The sequence below is a fragment of the Ctenocephalides felis genome, unplaced genomic scaffold, assembly GCF_003426905.1.
Source record: "Ctenocephalides felis isolate EL2017-DRISC unplaced genomic scaffold, ASM342690v1 CF-g0.4_SCAFFOLD_01886, whole genome shotgun sequence".
Taxonomy (NCBI): domain Eukaryota; kingdom Metazoa; phylum Arthropoda; class Insecta; order Siphonaptera; family Pulicidae; genus Ctenocephalides; species Ctenocephalides felis.
The window spans coordinates 178,408,604-178,433,861 of record NW_020538040.1 but is presented as its reverse complement, the minus strand read 5'-3'; the positions used below and the strand labels follow the sequence as shown (position 1 = coordinate 178,433,861).

At 27.1% G+C, this 25,258-nt stretch overlaps 2 protein-coding genes across 2 annotated transcripts in view; one reads left to right on the top strand and one right to left on the bottom strand.

The window, feature by feature from the left end:
* Positions 1-4,973: 4,973 nt before the first annotated feature.
* On the bottom strand, positions 4,974-17,963 carry LOC113376312 (neogenin-like). The gene is made up of 16 exons (XM_026616217.1): positions 17,833-17,963; positions 9,430-9,555; positions 8,942-9,361; positions 8,730-8,874; positions 8,592-8,660; positions 8,180-8,522; positions 7,900-8,119; positions 7,646-7,834; positions 7,408-7,575; positions 7,152-7,328; positions 6,766-7,081; positions 6,573-6,697; positions 6,327-6,508; positions 6,123-6,258; positions 5,551-5,921; positions 4,974-5,477 (listed from the first exon to the last, which is right to left on the bottom strand). Exons 1-16 carry the CDS (start codon positions 17,897-17,899, stop codon positions 4,974-4,976), a joined length of 3,558 nt encoding a protein of 1,185 aa, XP_026472002.1. The 5' UTR covers positions 17,900-17,963.
* Positions 17,964-19,834: 1,871 nt separating this feature from the next.
* LOC113377551 (MAP kinase-interacting serine/threonine-protein kinase 1) overlaps positions 19,835-25,258 on the top strand; it is a 407,140-nt gene continuing 401,716 nt past the window's right edge. The window contains exon 1 of the mRNA XM_026617909.1: positions 19,835-20,166. Within this exon, the coding sequence (XP_026473694.1) occupies positions 20,121-20,166 (46 nt within the window). The 5' untranslated portion in view covers positions 19,835-20,120. The remainder of the gene's footprint in view (positions 20,167-25,258) is intronic.

Genomic DNA, 25,258 nt, shown 5'->3' with positions numbered 1-25,258 from the left:
ATAATAAACCATTTACATATTTTAAACAGTGAAACAAATGCAATTTTTAATAATAAATCGTTTATTCATTTTTCAATATAAACTATACTACTATAATTTGTCTTAAAATAAAATTTAAATTATATAATCTGTTATTATATTTCATCAACAAAAATAATTATTCTCTTTAGAAAATATCAAAATTTCTAAATCAATATCTAATATCTACATTGTACGTATATTGTTCAAAACTATATTCATTTTTTTTTTGATTTACAATAATTTTAATATTTCATGAAATGATTTAAAAAATAATAATAGAATCTGATGACATATTTTCTATTGGATTTTATCACAGGTACTGCAATATTCCATATCAAGTCTCGACTGTAAATCAGGTACTCTGCATATTTTTACTTTATTTCAAAATAATTATATTAATAAAATCATTGTATTTTCTATTAATTTTTCTTTTAACTAACATGGATAAGCACACACCCCACATTCATATATAATTTTAAAACTAGCCACGTGCACACACTCATCTTAAAATTAGTTGTTTAAATCTATTGCTAATGTTTTCACTTCTATCAAACAAAACTGGTTTCATGTTTTAAGGAGACAAAAAATATTTTTAATGAACACATTAACATATTAATCATAATCAATACTTAAACATATTTGCAAAAATTCATAACATAATTATAATAATCATTATTTAATTCATTATGTCTATTTCTTAAGAGTAAGATTCACGATCGCTTATGTTCAGTACATCATTCATTGAATTGAATTTTTTATTAATAGCTCACCATATGTCAGGTATTGACTGGAAAGTGGAATTATATGGATAATGGACAACAAAACCGGCGAATTAGTAAAGGTCAGTAAATATTTTAAATTATTATTTGATATGTTATGTTTACAGTTGCTTAAAGAATTAAGTAGTAACCTAAAAATCCGGAATAATCAAGGTAAAACTGATTTTTTGCACAATCCCTTTGGAGATTGTGCCAGAAATCAGTTTTCCATGAATTATTTCAAAGTAAAATCATTTATTTCCTAGGATACAGAAAATAAAATTAGTTATAACTCGCTTAGATTGCAAATCAATGAGGTAGTAGTGCGATTAAGGAATATACTTTACTGTCTAATAAATCAATAAACAAATATACGAGCTGCTTTATTAATACTGTCATAACGGACTGCTCCTCGTCGGCCTTTATTTAGATAAACAATTATAGGTTGTTATTTATCACAAAAACTATTTAATTGACACATAAGAGTTGTGTTAACATTTCTTGTATGTTATGGGTGATCGTAGTATAAAAAAAATTGGTTAATTTAATATTTCAACTGTTACTAACAATAAGATGACCATACGCCTTGGATTAGACTGGACAGATCCGCATTAACACCTATTCTTATTTTCATTATTTATTTATATTATATATAAAAATAAGGATGTATAAGGTAATTCTTCAGGATTTTATACAATATTTAAAAGCAAAAAAGACTCTACTCCAGAAAAAAATATTAGTACTCAGTAATTATGATTAAATTAATTTCATTTATTAAAAAAAACTGTTCTTCCTGCTAAAAGTTTCTATCCCAGATTTAAAATAAAAGTACGGTCACCTTACTATTATATCAAAATTTAGATTTCGACAACTTTTAAGTTAATAAGTTATTAAGTAGAAGTTATTAATTACATTAGGTAGAAAGAATTCAACATTATGAACTAATCGTAAATATTTTGGTAGTCAATCATTGCCTGATCATGTGTGTATAAATACGTGTATATATGCTTTTTTCCTTAACACAATATTATGATATAAGTTTTATATTTTGTGATTTTTATACATTTCAAAATATCAAAAAAGATAGGATTTTTATCCACATTTTCTGATCGTTCTTTGGAATATAGTTTCTTTGTACTTTACTACCCTTCAGCATTTAAATACCTGTTGTTACTATATACTCTTGCACATATGTAAAAATAAACTAACTTATATATTCTATAATGCAAGGCCTGAACAAATATATTTTTTATACTAATTTTAAAGGCTTAGGTAGGATTTCCTACGTTATTGCCTAACGGATTCCTATGCTTGGAAATAATGATATATATAAACAAAATAAATCTGTATTACGTTCTTTTTTATATACTATTAGTAATAATAATACGATACACTAACAGAGGAAACGGCATAAGATTTCAATATAAGATCTCTTAATGTATAGGTTGAAAATAAATATTAAAGAAAAAAAGGTACTTTAATCGAATCATATAATATATATATATATATATATATATATATATATATATTAAAAAAAGGATGAAATATTTTTAGACATATATTCAATAATACTACAATAATAAAAAAATTAGCAAAGAAAAATCGATTTATTAAAACTGCAAAGCCTCGACTTGTACTTTAAATGTTGTTTTTGTATTACTTTATTTTGCTATTTAGTTTTATAACTATATTTTGTATTTAAAAAGAGTTTTTCTTAGTTCACGTGTTTTGAATTATTTAGACTGAAGATGAGCCAAACACAGACTTAAAATGTTTTCTATTTTAATAAAGACATTTTTCTTTGCTAAAATGTTTTTATCATTGAATGGATGTCTGAAAACATTTTATGATATATCTTTCACAATCTGAAACTATATATATATATATATATTGCGTTATGCGATTTGATATAAATATATTCGATTTGATTTGATATATAATATAATTATGTTAGATTATGTTTATATATAAACTCATAAAATATAATCATATCTAATAAAACACTAAATCAAAAATGCAAAAAATCAGTAAAGAGAAATACAATAACTTTTATAAATTAAATAAATGTTTCAAATGCTAGTACCCGTATTTTCCTATATACAGACTATAAGGAACAGTTTTTGTCAATAATATAAAACTAATATAAAATTTATATATATATATATATATATATATATATATATATATATATACAAGGAATGCGCGAATAATTATTATAATACGATACGTTATTACTGTCTTAATTATAAAACTTTATTACTAATATCTCAAAGTTCTCAAAGCCAGTTTCAGTTCAAAGTATTTCTAATTTGTTTCTACAAAAGATTCTTAAAATAAATGTTGTTTGATAATAAAAAAAAATTGAAAACCGTATTTATGAATCTTTAATTATATAACAAATATTTTATTAATAATTGAATATCTGAAATATAAAATTACACGTTGAATGAAAGCTCATGATAAAATTTACTAGTTGAAAATTCGCCGACTCGATGAGAATGATCGATTATAACTATCATTTATCAAGATCTAGTATCAAAATGATTCATATTTAATCTAAAGTGTTCATTAATTGATCAATTAATGCAATAGTATTCTATTTGTAATTTCCAGTCTGGAAATACAACACCGATAATAAAAAGTATTTCATAACATCTTTATGGTCTATATCTATGCATTTTACTATTTGGAATTTTATTCAATAACAATATATTCCTATGTGCCTATATCTTCAATACACATATTTATAAAACAGTATTTACAAATTTACTAGGTTCCTGTAAAAATTACTTGTAAACAGTATTTACAACTTTGCTGTTCCATATGTTATTAAATGATGATCCATTATTAAGTTAATGTAAGTTTTGAGTAAAGATGTTCAATGTTACTGAACCATCGATGTTGAGAAAATAACACGGATTCTTAGATACGTGTTAAACAATCTTAAATATGCTAAGTTTTTAATGCTTTAATCAGTCTTTTATGATCTTTTACATGCCATATATTATGACACGCGTTTTAATTAATATTTGAAAATCTCTTTTTATTTAATATATAGTTTTTATGAACTATAGTCACTGATAAAATCTTGTTAGAAATCATTATCAAATATTTATGAGTGTTATTTATGAAGTTATTCTTTGAATTTGATTGAAACGTGGCAGAGAACAATTCTATAAAAAATAATAATCAAGCAAAGCATGTACAAGTAATATTATAACTTACGCAAATACGAAATTACACAATTTTCAAATCTTGTTATTTCATCTTTTGTCTGAGTTGGTACAGAAAAACAAGATATTACTGTACTTCGAATGCATATTGGTACATTTCATTTGATGCCATGAGGGTATTAATGTACAGTGGTGCCTCAACTTACGAGCGAGCTAACATGCGAGTGTTTCGAGATACGAGCGAAATTCGTAATGGGAGCTTTGAGCGAGTAAGAATTTTCTGGAAAAATTACAAAATGAAAATAAGAAAAATTTCGTTCGTTGTAACAAAGATTTTCCTACCATAGAAATATTTTGTCTGTTTTATGATAGTAAATTAATTTATTGTTGGTCATTTCAAATATATATATATTTATATTAACTGTGTAGTAACAATTTACATACATAGTCCAGTCATTCAAGCTTATATTAGGTAAGAATCTCGAAATTCGAGATAGCCATCTGTAAGTCTGTAAATACTTGTATATTGACATGCTAAAGTTGTCTCAAAACCTACATATGGTAGGGTATCAATATACAAGTATTTACAGGCTTACAGCTGGGTATTTCGAATTCCGAAGTAAACTCACTATAATGACTAGACTAACACAAATAATTAGAGGATTATTTCAACATTTAAAATTTTGACTATACATTAATAGTCATTGTAGAATTATTGTAAATGTCGAGTTCTCATTTTTTACTTTAATACATTTACAAAATATTACGTACTTCTGAAACATAGTTCTAAAAAATAGGGCCAGGTCTCTTGAGTTGAGGCATAAAATTATTGAAAAATATGAGCAATAAGCAGTTACGTAATGAATTAAACTCGTATGTCGGGGTACCACTGTATTTTGTTCATTAATGAGTACTTCTAATGATATTTGAAAATATGTTAAACAATAAAAAATTTACGAGTAATTAAGTATTATACCTACATTAACTTATTGTCAACAAGAATGTTTAGGTGACACCATCTTCAGTTTGTACCTGCTGTAGGCGACGTGCTTTTAGATCTTTTATTATTCTGATTTAACGTATCTAACTTTAGCATAATATCACTCCCATTGATATTGTTTATCAGATAATTATGATTATCAGGAAATACGCTACAACTGTTCCGACCATTCACAAGCAGTTTCACGTTCGATGTATTATTATCATTATTCCCTATGAGTATTTCTTTGATACGCGACTTGAACGATTGTTCTTTGTGCGGATCATCCTTTTCATCAATGTATTGAGATTTTTTAATATCATTCTGATTGATCTTTACCTGCATTCCAGTCGTCAAACCATTGATCGAATCAGGACGGTCGAGACCATAGCTGTTGCGGCAGTTCTTCAGCAATAACTGAGCATTTTCCGATTGTTTCGTGTATGTCTTGAGATATTGATTCATATCCATTTCGTCCTCGGATTGTTGAAGTGCTGATATTATCTCATCGAGCAACGGCCGCGTGCTGATATTATGTGGGCTTTCCTGAAAATATAAACCAATAAATACACCAAGAAATTGGATTTCATAATTCTTTTCAAATTATGCATTATAGTACTTGATCTAATGCTGCAGTAGGTGCGCTGACGTTGTTAATTGCAGCAGATGCTGCTGTTTTAGTGTTTGGCATTTGTTTCCAATTTTGCAGCTCAATATTCTGATTGGGCTCAGATCGTAACAGCAGCGATTCTGTGCAATCGCGTCGCAAATTACGAGAATCAAATCGCTGCGCATTGTTATGTCCATGATCATCCTCCCTTCCAGTGCCTGCTGTTGCATAAGCTGATCTATCGTTCTTCCAACAACGCTGCCTGGATTCTTTCCAGCAGAATGCTCGCCTGGTGTGCGCGTTTTTTCTACTGCCGCATAACACCAAAAATGTGCACAGAAGAACGAAGAACACTGATATGGTAACGCCTAAAATTATACCTGTAAAAATTTGGGAGATTTAACAATTATACACTTAAAACGGCACTTGGTCAACTTGAATTTGAACTTGTAGAATGTGAATTGACCAAGGATTTAATATCACTTATTTATCAATATATTACAGTATTTTGTCCATTACAGTTACTATTGCATTTCGTCTTTGCTGTCTTTATAATATAGCCATTAAATTTATTTTATTACCCAACATAGGATTCGGTTCCACAGGCGGTACAATGTGTAAAGGTAAAAGCTTGTATGATATTGGTTTCCCTTTTCCATCTTGCATCTCAACATACATTGTGATAAGAACTGAATTTGTAACATCCAAATTTTCAATCTAAAATTATATAAATCAGTAATCAAAAAACACTCTCAAAAAAAAAAAAATAGTATTTATTCTACTACCTTAGAACTGTAAGTTCCAACTGAGTGTGATTGAAAGCGACATTGCAGAAAACTGGGTCCAGAGCAATATCGTAATTTATATTGTTGTATCACTGTAAAATACATCGGCTGCAACCAACTTACTAGTGCAGTAGTTGTATTATATAACCAATAGGCCGACAAATTTTGAATTTCCCCATAAGCTGTAGTAAATAATTAAAATAAATTTATATAAAACTATATTAAAACCTAAATACCACAACAAACCTTTATGAATGTGTAATGTTCCAGAAATTTTCTTGAGGTCTAATAAATTGTCTGTATATTTCATTATGGAAAACTCGTAACTGTATTGAACTAATAAATCATTTATAACAATCCATGCTTCAGATCTATAAAAATAATCAAAATTTATATCATATTTTAATATTTCAATTTCAAATATTTCAATTTCTCATACCTATTAACACATTTGTCTGGCCACGACATAGAATCCTGTGCGGTATAACATACTTGATAAATTGTATCTTTTGTGTCATCGCATTCCCAAGAAATGTTAACAAATTTATTATTGAGACTTTGTACTTGAAATGTGTCAGGTGGAAAAACGATATAAATATTTGGAAAATCCTCTGGAGACATTTTAAAATGATTTTGCTGAATTCTTGTTTTAGTAGTGATTTGAAACCAATCAATGTTATCTAAATCTTGATCTTGAAAAATATCATTGTATGAAGCCAGAACACGCACTTCAAATCTTGTTGAATCTTTCACGTCTATAAAAATATTAAGTCTAAATAATTGAGACACAATTATATATTGAGATTTAAGTCAAATTTAGTTTACCATGAATGTGATATTTTGTTATATTTCCATTTAAAAAAATTTCTGTAATATTATTTGGTTTATTATTTAGACGCCATTGTAACAGAAATTTTTGAATCTTTGAACTTTTGGAAACTTCTGGAACAGACCACCGTACAATGATATCACTAATGTTTTCTGTATGTGCAGTTACAAACACTAAAAAAGAAAGAAATATAATAATACTAGATATATTTCAAATTATCAAAAAAGTAATATAAAATTTATTGCTACTTACATCCTTGTGGAGTGCATTTAACAATCCTTGATTGTTCACTAGGTGAAATCTTGCCTTCTTCCTTATGATACCTTTTGACATAAAAATCATACGAAATAAACGGTTGCAAATTAGTCACTTCATATGTGTGATGATGTTCTGTAAATTTTTGTTCCTCTGTTCCTCCAGCTAAAAATAAACACCAATTATTATATAAGCTGAAACCATATATGTACTTTACTACTATTCATGTGCATACCTGATTTAACATAATGCAATGTAAAAATATCATCTGCAGTTTTATCCCATTCCACAACTATCGCTGTGTCATTTAAAGGAAAACATCTAACACCCTTCGGTGCGGAATGGATTTTGTTATTGTTAAATTGAAGAATAGCAGATGCACTAACTTCTCCCACTGAATTATTTGCAATACATTGATAGATTCCTAAAAAAAATGATTTTAATCATTTGTTAATTTTTGTCATTAATAATTATTATGTATGTAACTACCTGCATCATAAGCTTGACTGTCACTGATAACCAAAGTGTTAGCTTTTATTTTAACTCGACCATTGATATATAAAGGAACTCCATCTTTGTACCATGTTATTTTTGGTTCGGGATATCCTTCAGCAGAGCAATTAAATCGAACAATTTTTGGTGATAATGTATAACTATCAACTGGTTTTGTTATAAAATGTGGTCGCGTATAAACTTGCAATACATATCTCTAAAAATTTCATCATCAATTATAAAAAAATATTTATAAATAATATAATTTGAGACATACCCTTTTATGATTGCTATTATTCTTATCAGTGCACTCATATATTCCAGCTTGGTCTACTTTAATACCAGACAGTCTCAAATCAAGTTTATTTTCAAGAAGCTGAAAATACCCGCTGCTTGAAGTGTAAGTCCAAACAACATTTTGGGCAGAAATAGCGCACGGTAAATCAATATCAGCATTTTCATCTACACTCACATTATGTGAATTAAGATGCGACCAGAACACATTCAAGCCAGTATTTGTAGAATTGTAATTTTCAGTATACGGTAAGTCTTTTTGAATATCTAATGTATAATTAACACTATGCTGTGTTAGTCTTAATATATTATTTGTGGTACTACAACTGAAATGAAAATTATAAATTTAATAGGGCAAAATCATTAGTTAATTGATAAATTGATTTTATAATTACCTATAGAGACCTATGTCTTCTAATTTAATATTGTTTATAATTAGAGAGCCTGTTGGCAGTAAAAATATCCTGCATATAAATGTAAACATTAGAAATAACGATAAAGTGAATAATTTATTATAAATTATTGTTACAAACCTATTATTAAGCGTAATTGGTGTACCATCTTTGTCCCATGTTATATGTGGTTTTGGTATAGACTGTACATCACATAAAAGCAAAATATTGCTCCCGATAAATGCTCCATCTGGTGCAGAAGAACTCACAACCGGACGATTTAAAACTATAAAAAATCGTTCCAATAAAAAACTGATTTTTGTCAAATGCTTTAATCTGTAGAAAATACTAACCTGGTTTCAGCAGGCGGGAAACGGTAGAGGCAATTGAAGCGTTCTTCTTGCTGGCGACGCAGCGATAATCTCCATAAACATTTTCTATACCATTTCCAAATCGAACCACCAGCTCGTCACTTGTACTGGACAACAAAACGCCGTCTTTGTACCAGCTGTAGGTGAGTTCTTGTAATGGATTGGCGATAGTACCAACGTGTCTGGTTTTCCTGTTTCGTTTCTTGTTCTTCCACGCATTTGCGTGTTTGCGTTTAGGTTGCCCATTTGTCCTATCATTGATGTTCAGGTCAGAGTTGGGGCTGCTGAAAATTGTCCTCCGTGCGCCTGCAGAAACGCTGGCTGATGTACGTGGCTCGTTGAGTCCACTGTTGGCATCGCCGGGCACTTGTCTCATTCCCTCATCGGTACCTCTTGAAAAACCTAGTAATTGTAGAGATTTGTTAAATAAACTGTGTTTTAATCAGATTTCTCCAACAAAGAAAACCCACCTTGACATTTTAGTTTGATGGACTCTGTTTCAGTAGGAACAACGTGACTTTGCGGTTCCACAAAAAATGAGAGCCTCGCAAAATTCCAGTCCGAAGACTGTGATTGCGAGACTACCTCTGCATGAACTGAAAGAATAAAATTAGAAGAATAATAAATACTTATAATTCAAACATCTAGGAATATTTATTTACATATGAATATGTTATATGAAAATGGTCCACACTCCGAATAGTCAGGGTGTTTTATAATAATCCTGCAATTATTATTATTTTTTTTTGAAGCAACCAAGACTTAACTAGTTCATTAGTAATATGATGAAACTTCCTTAACAACGTCGCTTTTTACAAAGCAACCCAACGGTTGGCCTACATATTTTTATTATTAGAATTTCTCTAATATTGATGATATATTTTTAATTTAAAGCAGCAATGCGGGGGAGCGGCTATTTTCACTTGTAAATATATTTAGATCTATATTTTCAACCAGCGCTCATAAAGAACGATTTTAAGATCATTTTTTTGTTATGTTTTAGCTGGCATGGATAAATGAGTTACAATATTGACATGAATAATTGATTTCGTGCTGACCTCAGATTTAATGTATGGTCTTTTCGTTTTATGTTTATGATTTGGCTTTGATATCGCGAAGCTGAGATTTTATAACAATATTTGATTGATTGTCGAAATACGTCATCCAGTTTTTTATTGAAATCAAAATAATGAATTACTAAACTTTTAAACAAGACTGTAAATATTTTTTAATTTTCTTCGTTATTATTTTCTGTTGTCAAAAATTATGCTTCAGATGTTTCAAAATATTATATCTATAATCATACAAACATTATCGAGCAATCCAAAACATTATTTTTTGCGTATATCCAAACAGATAATGTGCACTGTAAATGCAATAATATTTTTCAATTTTTCTTCGTTATTATTTCCTGTCTTCAAGATATATGCTTCGGATGTTTCAAAATATTTAATCTATAATCATGAAAACATCATCTAGAAATCCAAAATATTATATTTGTGCGAATCCAAACAGATAATGTACTCTAGCAATTAATGCCGTAAAGTATTTTCAATATGTTCTAAAAATAGAAATAAATTCCCGAATGAAAAAACACAATGGATAAAAAGAACTTTTTACTTTAGCCTATAACCGATATTATTTATTAATCTACTCTAACAAATGAAATGAATACTAAAATACCATTAATAGTATTTATTTATAGTAAACTAATAGCGTTCTTAAAATACTATTGAATTCCTCATTAATTAACACTATTTTAATAGCGCAAATGAAAACTGGAAATTTCGTATTGAAGGTTTTAATTGCGCAGTGATAAATTCACTGCGCAAATAAGTTGGATAAACATATGAAGTTGATAAATACGTTCACAGATTTTCAATACAAAGTGTATACATTTATTATTGAAATAATACGTAAAATATTTGCAAGTTTTTAGTCACGTTCTAGATATTCAAAAAAAAACGACTACTAATATTGCAATTCATAAGGAACCTCCGCGAATTAAAACAACTTTACAACATCATGTAACATGTTTGTCTAAACCACACATATAAATTTATTCTAAAAATGTAAATTATTATTGAGATACACACCATATTAAATCATGATTAAATTAGTAGAAAATGTCAAAGTTGTAAGCATCAACAATATAAGACTATTTTTAGGTAAACTTAACTCTCAATGACAAACACAATAGAAACATCTTTGAAAATAATAAATTGAATCAAAATGTAGATCAGAGATAAACTTCTAAGCAAATTAAAGATTTCAAAGAGAAAATTAAGAACTTATAAATGATAAAAAAATTCAAAACGTTCTTATGAAAAATCTGGAATTCGCTTACACAGTAGAGAAAGGAGCAAATACTTGGATAATTTTAATGATACAATTTTTCAAAAAAATTGGGTAAAATGGGGTTTAAAGGTCAGCGAGTAAAAAGTCCAGATATCTCAAAGACAAGTAAAGTTAGAAATTTGTCAACAACAATATTTGAAAGTAGAAGGAAAAATGTTTAAAACCAGCCATCACCTTAATTATTATAAATGGCAATGTTTGAAAATCCTTAATGAAAGTATTTTCTTTCGTTTTTAAATTTGTTGGTGGTGAGCACTGTTGTTTAGTTTACGAGACCTCAATATAATTTTTTAGTATACGTTATTTAATTATTTTATAAGAAGTATTTTCAATTTTAAGTAAGATTCAATAGTTCAGAAAAGGTGTAAACAGTAAGAACAGTAATTTAATTTAGAAAAAGCAATTTTTCAAGAGGTAAATTAAATCCCAACCCTTCTCATGAATATTTCTAGCAAAATACCAGATCTAGGTTATATACAGTGTTATCTCTGTAAAAAATGTATCCATGAAACTTGTACTTTACATTGGTTGAATATTGTATCTATTATTTCGAAAAATCCCTTAAAAATTAAAAATAAAACATTGGATCTGTTTGCCTTCTGGCCGTCCCATTTTACCCCGCCTATGGAGTAAAAAAGATCAGGTGACAATTTTTTGACAAACAGCCAAAACACAAATTTCTACAAAGATGAATTATCTGGGAGTTATAGTTATTTATTTGATACATGTTAATTGTTGTGATATAATTGGTTTCGTTTTCATAATATAATTGCCCAAAGTCAAATTGGACCTTTCTGCCCCGCTCTGGGATATGATATAATGTATGAAATATATATTGTTTACTATGAATTTATAATGTACACCCCATTCATATTTAGTCGTTTTACGTCTTTTTACTATCGTACAATTTCAAAAAAAAAACATTCACAAAAAAAAAACAAATGAAAAACATAATGTACTAAAAAATGAAACTATACATTCATTATCATATCTTACTACAATCTATGTTTTCCCTACAGAATTTGAATAACTTAATTAAAAACAAAGTCTAGCAACCACTGGTTCCTGTTTCTTTTTCACATGAGCCAGACTGATATCACGCAGTAAGAATATCAGATTTTAAGTCTAAAATATAATAACAAGTGAAAATAGCCTTTCTGGAACTTTGCTGCAGTATATATCTCATCAGGATTAGATTAAAAATCTAATAAAAATTCCATCATATACAGAAAGGTCAAACACTAGGTAATTTCTGGTTGCTGTTCAAACAAAAAAATATATATCTTAATACCAATCACAACACCATTTATTATTCGAGCCTCTCTATTCGAGCTGCGCATTAAAATTCATCTCTAAAAACTAACCAACGTCATTGGATTATGATTCTGCAAACAGATGCATTCGAGTATGTCATTATTATAAAGTATTCTACAGAGAAAATTAAATACTATTTGTTGTTCACAAACACAGGCCATGTAAATAACTGACCTGGTACAACGTTATATAGCTTGTGCTTTGCGCATTTCTGTACTATTTCTGCACAGACAATAGATGATTGCAAAACATTAAACTATTTGCGGTACAATAGTAATGATACATGCATGTGTAATATATATATATATATATATATATATATATATATATATATATATATAAGGGTAATCCTTAATATGGACATTTTCGAATTTTATTGCTCCCAGGAGCTTAAATGCTTCCAAATTGATAAAAAAAATATATAAAAGTTTTAACTCTTAATATTAAATTTTAGATATTGCGCAATTCAATCAAACTTCGTATGGAAATAGCATGGAAAAAATTTTGAAAATTATAAAAAAAATTTTATAGGTATAACTTAGAGACAAATGAATTAAAAGTGACAATTCGTGTAATGTTTTATTGAAAATTCGACGCTCTGCAAAACAGGTTTTTTATAATTTGTTTTGTAGAGCGTCAAATTTTGAATAAAACTCATTCATTTGTTGGCTAAGTTATATCTAAAAAACATTTTTAAAATTTTTGAAAATTTTCTCATGGTATTTCCATACAAAACTTTGATTGAATTGCACACTATCTAAGAGACAATATTAAGAGCTAAAATTTATAGAGGATTTTTTCTAGCAATTTGGAAGAATTTGAGCCCCTGAAAGCAAGAAAATTCGAAAATGACCATATTGAGTACCACCCTAATATATATATATATATATATATATATATATATATATATATATATATATATAGCGTTTTTAGACCGTGAATTGTCTTGCCTAATCTTAAAAAATTAACAATAAAAAATATATACATATTAACACATTATTAAATTACTTATTGTAAAATAATTAAACCCTGGAAAATGGTTTAATAAACATAAGATCAACAAATATGAAAAGTAATAAATTAGATGGAAGAAATTATAAAATGTGTCTAATGAATAGTAGTCGAAGTGGAGCAAATTAGCTACAATTTAAATTAAGTGTGTCATGATTTTATAAAAGTGTACAAAAAATATTGATGTCTAATGAAATCATCAATCAAATGTGAAGTATTGATTTTTAATTAAATACACTTAATTATCAAACTAAAATAATTTGAAATTTTAATACAAGCGTTTCAAATCACAATCGAATTAAAAGAAAGAAAATTTATGGAAAAGCTCTCCACGTTATAAGATTTATGTTTGCATATTAGTAGCAGAAAGTTTTTAGAGTAAATTGATATACCATCCATAATTAAACATATTTTCCAATTATGGAGTGTGTTAATATTCTGATGAGACAAATCATGGTCTCGATACATTTGAAAATAAATTTAACCCAAAAATAGAGAGTAGTGTATTTTTATTTACAATATTTAATTAATAATCGTTCCACCCTCCGATAAGACCATTATGCATAATAAGATTTCTCGCATAATACGCCTCTTTATGCCGGTCCCTGCACTTTGAAACATATTGTTATTAACCGTATAATATCCTTTCTTGCATAAGACGCGTTTTATGTACTGTTACAAAGAAGCTGGGACCACTTACAAAATTTATTTTCACACTGATATTTTTATTGCAATTTTAATATATTTTAATAATAATGTTTAGGCAAAACTTAGTGAAATGTAAAAGAATATTCGAAAACTTTTACGGATATAGAGACCAACAGGTATTTTGAATAATTTTTGTACAAAATTAAATTTTTTAAAGATGAAATGTACACTTTGATTGGGGGGCGTCCATTAATCACGTGAGCGAGTTTTTAAGGATTTTTGGACCCACCCCTTCCCCTTGGTGATACATTGTGATATTCAAAATTATCCCCGCGCCCCCACCAAACATCATGTGTATTTTTAGTTATGTGAAAAAACTGTAAAATTTTTGAATAAAGTAATTTTTTGTTGAAAATGTTTTTACAAAAAAATCAGTTAAAAAATAAATATACGTAATATCTTACTATACCCCTCCATCCCCCACGTGATATTTCGTGATTTTTTATCAAAAACCCCCCTCCCCCTAAAAACCTCACGTGATTAATGGACGCCCCCTTGAGCCAACAAAGTACCAGATCAGAATAGTGATCTAAATGATTCCAATATAGTATTGGAAATCAAGCTCTATAAAAATATCAAACTCAGAAGATTGATTGACTGATTTTACTAAATTATATTGGAAACATATAGGAATATCTCGTCCGTATAAATTTTATCATTTGTATTATTCCAATTAAAACCACCATTAAGTACTAAAATCATCATAGTCTATTATTCCCATTTGGACTAGATATCTTCACTTTTATTACAATTTGGACTATTATTAAAATTTTATTTATTGGACCCTTCTATTTCAATTAGTATCTATAAAATTAAAACTCTACATGAAAATGATAAATGATTTGATATTCAACATTAATATTTTCTTGTTAGAATTGCATAATTTGCTGATGTGTTATTTTATACTCTATCCACCGATTAATGCAGTCAGCAATTATTAAACTCTGAGAAAAATTATTGAAATGGAAACAAAACCTCGTCGTATTATAAAATGGCAAAAATAGTCACTAGAGAACAAAGTCCATTACAAAAATTCGATTACGTTAGATGAATTGTGATTTCGGCTGATATCGTATAAACAAATTAATATGAATCAATATTTTGAAAATATTTATGGAATTTCTTAATTGTATGCGCGTCAGAAACTGGTCGACTTTACTGAAATATAAAAATAACGCAGAGTAAACATTACATAAAAGTGAAACCAGTAAAAGTGTTTACTAATAAGTACGTAAAACTGCGTAGAAATCAAGGATATATATATATAATTTTAAACAGTCAACAAAATTAAGATAAAGATAAGAAAATTATATAAGTAAAGCAACACAACTATTTTTAAACAAATAAGATTATTTTGCACACAAAAGTGAAAATATAACTGATGATACTACATGTAAAGGATTTTTAAAAACATTGATGATGAATTGTATATAAATATTATCATGCTTTTTATAATATTTTTGATGTTGAAATATGTGAGTCTAAATCTTCAGGAAAATTCGATGCATTTTCCATCAAATAAATATTTAAGAATCTTTCATAATCTTTATTACTTCCATACGTTTCGACATAATATCCTGCCATCTTCATTGGATTAATTTAAATTTATTTCTTGTTAAAAAGATAAAAACATAAAATTCGTATGTATTGCCCTCAAAATTTGGACTCATAAATATATAAATCCTACCCAAAAGTCAATACATCAAATAAAAATTTAATATTGATCCTATATCATCTTCAGTGAACCACAAATTGAAAACAAAAAAAACAATGCAGAATAACCAAAATATAAATCAATAGAACTAAAAAAAGTAATTAAAAGTCTTACATTTAAATTGGAGTAACTTAAATGAACTAGTTGTAAGTATGTTAATAGTTATAGAGCTACTACATTTTAAATGAATATATCACTATATTATTAGAGTTACTCCAGATTCAATATACTTTTATAAAAAAAATGTCTTTCATATAAGAAACATGTATCATCGTGAAAAGACTTACCTTCTAACAGGAGTAACTCTACTTAACTAATTGTAAATATATTACTATAGCTAATTACTAAAGTTACTCCAGATTAAATATCCTTCTATAAAAAAATGTCTTTAATATAAGAAACATGTAACATCGTGAAAGGACTTACCTTCAAACTGGAGTAACTCTACTTAACTAATTGTGAATATATTACTAGCTAATTACTAAAGTTACACCAGTTTAAATGTCTTTTAATAAAAAATGTCTTTAACACAAAAAATATACAACATCGTAAAAGAACTTTCATTTAATCTGGAGTAACTCTATTTAACTAATTGTGAATATGGTATATTACTAGTTAATTGTTAGAGTTACTCCAAATTAAATGTCTTTTTACAAAATCTGAAGTAGCTCTACTTAACTAATTGTAAATATATCACTAATTAGTTATTAGAGTTACCCCAGATTAAATATACTTCTATAAAAAAATGTCTTTAATATAAGAAACATGTAACATCGTGAAAGGACTTACCTTCGAAGAGGAGCAACTCTACTTAACTAATTGTGAATATATTACTAGCTAATTGCTAAAGTTACACCAGTCTAAATGTCTTTTTTTAAAAAATGTCTTTAACACAAAAAATATACAACATCATAAAAGGACTTTCATTTAATCTGAAGTGACTCTATTAAACAAATTGTGAGTATATTACTAATTAGTTATTGAAGTTGCTCCAGTTTAGACGTCTTTTTGTAGAAAATGAACATGCATCATTGTGAAAGGACTTACATTCAATCTGGAGTAACTCTACTTAACTAATTGTGAATATATTATTAGTTAATTATTAGAGTTACTCCAGATTAAATGTCTTTAACACAAAACAAATGTGAAAGGACTGACATTTGTATTGTAAAGTAACTATAATGAACAAATGGTGAGTATGTATTCTAGTTAATAGAGTTACTCTAGTTAAAATGTTTTTTCAGAATGTTACAAGTTTTCTAGATTAGCTTCAATTAATTTCATCCATTCTATTGATTTATAGGTTAGTTATTTTGTATTCTGTTTTCTGCCTTATAAAGATTATATAAAATTCTTCCATTTTCATTTGATGTATTGCCCTGAAGATTTTGGTTCACATATTTTCAACATTAAAATTATAAAAAATATAATATATATATATATATATATATATATGTATGTATTAATCTCTATATGTGATTACTTCTCTATCTGTTATTAAATAATAGTCATTAATACGAATTGTGTGAATGCACTCCAGTGTGTATTGTATAATATGCTACATAATCGCGATTTGACAGCTTCTCTTATCGCATATTACAAAACCTAAAAGCATTCTTTCAATTTCTTAGAACCACTATATTATCTAGAAATATTCAAACACAAAATCTACTCTACCACAAATAACACAGTTAATAAATACAATAAGTAACAAATATAAGGTTAATGTTCTCTATGTAAATAATAAATAGTTGTAAAAAAAACTAACCTTCACTGGAAAAAAATACAGATCCTGTTATGAACACAATATTGAGAAAATGTAATGAGATCGCCATATGTTTTTAGTCATTTGGAACTGTATATTAATTTTCTCTACTTCACTTGTCTAACAACCTCACGCCATTTGCGATCTGACGCCATTGCATTTTATTTTGCATACATAGCAAAATATTACGCACTGCCATTTTACGGATATGTTTTGACCATTGTCCACAAGAACCATCACTTTAATTCAAACTTAACATTCGAATGTTCTTTCGTCTTTTTCTTCAAGAATCATCGAGAAACACGACAAATACTTATATTCAATCGTCCGTTGGAAGTCAGAACTTGACGTGTTCAAATTCACACATAAACAAATATTGTCAATATGATTATATAAGAATCACCGAATGTTTTGCTTTATTTTTATTACTCAATTTTATTGTAATTGCATTTCTGTCAAACGCATAGAAAGTTATTCGCGGACCGGTAGAGGGTAGAGTCGGTAGTGCGATTATAGAGAAAGAAAATATTTAAAGCACAACATTTTAGAACGTAATAATATACAAAACTTATTTATTTATACAAATACAACACATTCATATATATAATATATCTCATATATTATACTATAAATAATAATAATAATAATTTTTTTAATATATATCAACCAAGTACAAAGAATAAGAAAATTAATGCGATAATTGATTGTCAAATTTTCATAATTTTTATAAAATTTGTTGAAATTACACTTTATAAACCATTGTTTATATAATTTACTACATCACTTAGTTCAAAAATTTAAAAAAATGTTTGTTTTATTTTTATAATCAGCTTTATCCATTTGATAACAGAGGTCCTCAAATAGCTTTAAAAATTTGTCACATAAAAATGTTAATAAAATCTTTATGAATTTTTGTTCAAATATGTTATTATGAAATGTAATAATTATTTCAATTTAAAATCATAATAACGTTGTAAAAATTTTTAACGGTTTGGTTTGTAACAAATGATGGTTCAAATCTTTGCTAAATTTGAATCCGTAGATAAAAAAGTATATATTCATAAACAAAGCATAAATTCATAAATAAAGTCTAAAGTATATAGAAAATGTGCAAAATAATATTGATAAATGAATTAAATAAATTTTGTGGTAGCAGTTGATACAAAAAAGTTCAAATATATGATATTGCATATTGTATTGAACTACAGAGTCTTTAAACTACAAATATTATACAAAATTGCTTAATTTTATACGGTATTATATTATCACGTGTATTTTTTATATAAAAATATGTATTTATTCATATTCGTTTATTCATTTTTATTTATTTATTATATATTATATTCATACGATAATCATCAAAATATTTATTTTTGAAGCATAATGTTTATAATTTTTGAAATATTTGTCAAGAATAAGATAATGGTTTAAGGTGAGATAAAAAAACTGAAAATTATAATTTTATAAATTAATTGTCAAATAAGTGATTTTTTGTTTATATGAAAATGCATGATCTATTTTTAAAAGTATGGTGCAAATTAGCTCCTAGTTAGATTAAGTATGTCATGATTTTATATACAAAAACAAAAAAGGGTACAAAAAATATATATGTCTAAAAAAATCATCAATGAATTACAAAGTATTGAATTTCAATTAAAACTACTTAATTTATGGAAATGCTCTCCAAGTATTATTAGTGTACGTCATGAACTAAGCCAATGGTGTAGATGAGTGATCAAAAGCTATTTCAAATATCTTATAACGCTTTATCAGATTGTTCTTAATTCTGAATTATTATAAGTAATATATGATATTGCATTGTTAAGGATGTTTCTTATAATTTTTATATGTCAAGAAGTCGAAGTGCAGAGCTGTCAGCCATTATTGAACGACGACATCGGAGATATGCTATCTAAATAAGAGTGTTGTTTTGCGTCTACGCTTTTTTCGTTTACCGGCGCTGGTCGTGCGTCAGAGTCCGCGAACACGATTTGGCTTTGAGTTGTATGCATTGGCGTTGTGAATGTTCTGGGTGGTATGAATGCCTTCTGCTGCGCAGTCGGAATTTGAACATCGTGTGAGAAATATGGTTAAGTGATCCGTTCGGTTTTGTGCGTTTGAGGCGTTTTTTCAAATTTGTGTTCCCCAGCAGGCTTGTGATTTTGGCAATATCTAGTGACAGTTTAATGTAAAGGTTAACTCTAACTGTCGCCGAAAATTTCCAACAAAATTTTTATTTCAACCTTAAAATTTTATCCCTTTGTAATTTATTGTGATAAAATTTGATAACAATGGTGCAAGAAATTATTGAAGATAACTCGTCGGATTTAGATACAGGTGAGTCTTTCAGGATTATCATCTTTTTTATCTTATTTGATTTCCATCGGCCCTCCATCTTGACTTCGTGATACAGTCCTGTCGTAAACAAAGGGTTTTGTGTCAGAAATCATACGGGATACAGGAACGATATTAATTTGAAATCACGGTTGAATTTGAATAAATTAATAATTATGATCTGAGTTTTTGATCTCAGCAACAGCACATTTGTAATTGTGCAATCAAAATGTATCAAAATGACAATGCTGCTATTCATCTGTGACTTTAGTCGTGTATTTTTTTGGGTTAAACATTGAATGACTTAAGATTCCGTATGCTTTTTATAAACATAATTTAATTTAACCTCAAGTGTTTCAAATTGCTTCTAATATAGATTTCTATGTTTAACAACGTGACTTGTGTACATGAAGTATTTGTAGGTTAAAGCCTAATTGAATTTGTTGAAAATTCACAAAACTGTTTATTTGAATAATTATCGTTTCACTTGTGAATGACAAAACTAAAGCAAATTCCTAAAATAAATATGACATATCTTACATACATTAGCATAATAACAAGAACGTAGATGTATTTATTATATTACACTTGATCAAACATGTGTCATTGAGTATTTTAGAATCAGCAGATCTTTGAGTATTAATCATTATTTTAATTATTAGTCATTGTTTGTATTTTATAAAAACTAATTCGAATAAAAATGTGTTAATTAAACGTAGCACTTTGAAATCGTCACGTACCGCTCTCACATCACACACACATAATATACATATTTAAACATATGTAAATATTTGTATATATATATAGATATATATATATATATATATATATATATATATATATATATTTCATTATTTAACAGCCTATTTGTCGAAATAAAATATATTTATTAAAGTTGTACAGTTTCGAGATCAAAATGTGTCTCATCATTCAACTAAGTATACAAAAGTAAGTACAATATTATAATAACACAAATTGATCAAATTCTGTATACCAACACAATGAAGAATTAAATTAAAAATGAACTAACATTTTCAATCACTAAACACTAAACGAAAACGTTACAAATAAAAATTGTTACTTATAATTAGAGACATGTTAATGAAAAAATAATAAAAATCAATATGAATTATGTTTATAAAATTAATTAAAGAACAATAATAAATTTTTGAACCTCACATCTCAAAGGACGAAATACAAAATATTTATTTTATTAATTAATCAAATTCTGTATACCAACACAATGAAGAAATAAAAAAAATGAACTAACATTTTCAACCAAAAATTATACATTTCTGGGTTATGAAAAACACGTGAATTGATAATGAATGAATAATTTCATTCTCGATTCACGTGTTTTTTTTGCATAAACTTTACAATTTCAAATAAATATACTTTTTTATTTCGACGCATTGGCTGTTTATAATTAAAATATATTTCAACGCCGAACAGAAAATCTCATATGTACATATAAAAAAATATATGCGTTTGCACCAAATATTTAGGACATCATCAAAGGACCTTTTTTTGTAATACTTGAACATTTTTTTTCAATCAAAATCATTTCCTATTCCTAAAATTTATTTTTGTATGCATCGTGTTTTCGAAATTATACACAAAAAATTGTTTTCCATAGTCAATTCCTTGTTGGAGCAATTACTACAACTTGTTTTTTTTATTATTTATTTATCTTTATTTGTAATTCATTTTTATTTTTATTTATTTATTTATTTATTGTTTTTTCTTTTCTTTATTTCTTTCTGTGATTACTATTTTTTTATTATTATGTGTAATTTAGCCCTATAACTCAAAACTCTGTTGTATGATTTTGAATGAGTAAAAAAAAATTATACATGGTTTTATTATTAAATTATTTTTATGTGATATTTTATTTGAAGGATTTTTGCCAACTACATCGGTGATTTTTTTTTATTAAAGTCAATTCAAAGTATTCATTTTGGTTAAGTTTTGTTTTTAAGATTGTCTTATTTCTCTTAATATAATAAAGTACATTCTAGAATTTGCAGTAGTATTAGATAAATACTTCATTTGAAGATAACAAAACAATTATTTGAACTATAATATGTTAAACATAACTATTACTTTAAATCTAGATAATATTAATATTGGCACAAAAATATCACAAAAAACACAAATATATAGGTATATAATTAATATAATTAATAATGATACCCACTATCATTAAATTGCAGTATATTGCACTGAAATATATTTTTGAAATACGATATTAGATATGATAAAAAAATTAGCATAAAATACATATTATATATATATATATATATATAATATTTACAATGCTGGTGAATCATAAAATTGTATGCATAGAATTATTATTCTCCATGAAATTACCATGTTCTTATATATATATATATATATATATATATATATATATATATATATATATATATATGTTTTCATGGTAAATTTTTCACCATTTCCAATATTGTATTTTATGAATAAATTTCAATACATTATAGTTTATTATATAATTCAATTCAACAATTGAGTGTATTGATATCAATTAGATAAATGTGCAATAACGATTATAACTTTTGCATTTATTAATATTATTATAAAGTGTTTTACTTGTAACTTTGTTAGAAAAAAATTAGCAAACAAAAAGATAAATTTTACACTATTCCTCAAATATAAATTAATCTATTTATTTTTTGTATAAGTTAACTATTTTATATTTCTAACTATTTAGAATCATATTAATCATTTTAGTATTTTTTCGGAGAACTTTATAGAATTGTTTCCATTTACCTACCATTCAGTTTCATCTACATTCCAGGCTACTAAAAAAATAAAATATTATTAATTAAAATTGTTGTCAATTTTTATAAAATTTTGAAGCATGTACCTACTAACAAACATCGATAACAACAATTACTTTAGCAATCATTAAATGTTTAATATTAATTAGCAAATCAGTCATATGATTTTGTTTACATTTGAACTAACAAATATTTTGCGGCGTCATATCGTATACTGCGTTGTTAGGGCTGAGTTAATCAGATTCTGTAAATCAATCTTTTTTGGAATTGAAAAAATATTATTATTCAAACAAATCGAAGAATGATTTTTTTTATTACCATTTAAATTACAATCAATAATGTAGACTTTATTTTTTTTTGTCTACAGGAGACATTCAGCAATCAGATTGTAGTTAGAGAAAAAAATCTTAAATGATTACACAATAATAAATTTTTTAGTTCTGCAAATTATATTAACAGCAATAAGAACTTAAAGAATTTTATAACTTGTCTCTTACGTTTGAAGGGAAGAGCCTGCTATAGAGACTTTGCAAACATGTCTTCAAAAACTAGCCAAGAATATATCCCTAAAATTTCAGAAACAAATTCAATTATTTTCGGAGTTACAGAAGAAATAGATAACGGAACGAAAACTTAGACGAGCGATTTCTCGGTTTTTCATTTTTTCAGTTTTACTACTAATTGGCAGGAAAGGTGCCAAAAAAATTGAACGTCTTATCGAAACGAGACAAAATTGATTGTATTCAGTATTAAATTCTCTTCTATTTGAACCTAAAAATCTTAAAAAAAAGTAATGATGGAACCCACTTTTAAACAACCTAAAGTAAAAATTTTATCAAAAAAACATTATTTGTAAGTTGCGAAGAATTGGTGAATTTCTCACTTTTTGTTTGGATTTTTATAGTCCAGTCATTATAGTAAGTTCACCTCGGAATTCGAGATACCTTGTAAGTCTGTGAATACTTCATATTGACATCCTAAAAGTTGTCTCAAAACCTACATATGGTTTATGTAGGTTTTGAGACAACTTTTAGGGTGTCAATATACAAGTATTTACAGACTTACAGATGGGTATCTCGAATTCCGAGATTATTACCTAATGTAAGCTTAAATGACTGGATTATTTTTAACTAGAATCTAAACTAGTGAAAATGTAAATTTGTTTTGATTTTTTTGTTTCGAATGGAAATTGTGACTGCATCTTTTTCGCCAAATAACACCTGCACGTTCGTGGCGCATTGGCAAAATGCTTGTACCCGGCATATTATGACATATATTTTAATGAAAAAAATTGAAAAGAATGTTGAGATATATATCAATAAATCCTGAAAGTTTCGTTTCAATTAAATATTTATTTCGTTTCCTATAAATCCTCAAAAAGGCGATTGGCTGCTTTATATATGTCCACCAAATGGTATCTATCTCTTGGAATTTTTTATTAGTGCAGCAATGCCGGATAAGGGCTATTTTTATTTGGATACAATTTGCTATCTATATTTCAAGCGAAAACCGATGTCACTACTGCTTGACATCAGGTTGTCCGAGGCGGATATTGAATCTACAACTCCTGATTCAATCTTGCAGCTCTTTTATTATTTTCCTAGACAAATCATCGATTCCAAGAGGAACGAATTTAGAAGTGATTAAAGTTTCTGTGGGCGACCCGTGTAGTAGCATTTGTTGTGCTTTATATTATATTTCTGAGAGGCTTCCATCGGCTTATCTCAATTAAATCATAACCGGTACTAAAATTAAATACCACTAACAAACATACATATTTTGAGTCATATGGGATTGATTCTTTGTACAAAGTATTGCGTTGTTTATTCTACTAATTAGTGAAACTCCTATTTTGAAATTATATACGGTATTTGTGTATTTATGTGAATTATTTATGTTTTTGATTATTGACGTGCAAAACTGTATATGAGTCATTTGCAGCTAATTGGCTTTGGCAATTCTAAATAATATTTTAGCACATTCTCTCATAATATTCGTTGATACACATTCTTATGCGAAAATTTATAACATTGGGAAAACCTGTTATAAATACATATTTGAATAGTAAACAAAATGATGGCAAAATTATAGTTTCGTGATTTTGTTTATAATGTGCATTAATTACACATCTTGTGCGCAAATGTATACAACAATAGAGAAAACCTATTATAAATATTAGAGTAATGCAAAATGTAGGATTTTGAGATTTATATTTCATTATATGCATTTATACAAATGCATTTATTAAAATGTATAAAATGTTAGAAACAATCTCTTATGAATTTTGCAAAATTGAA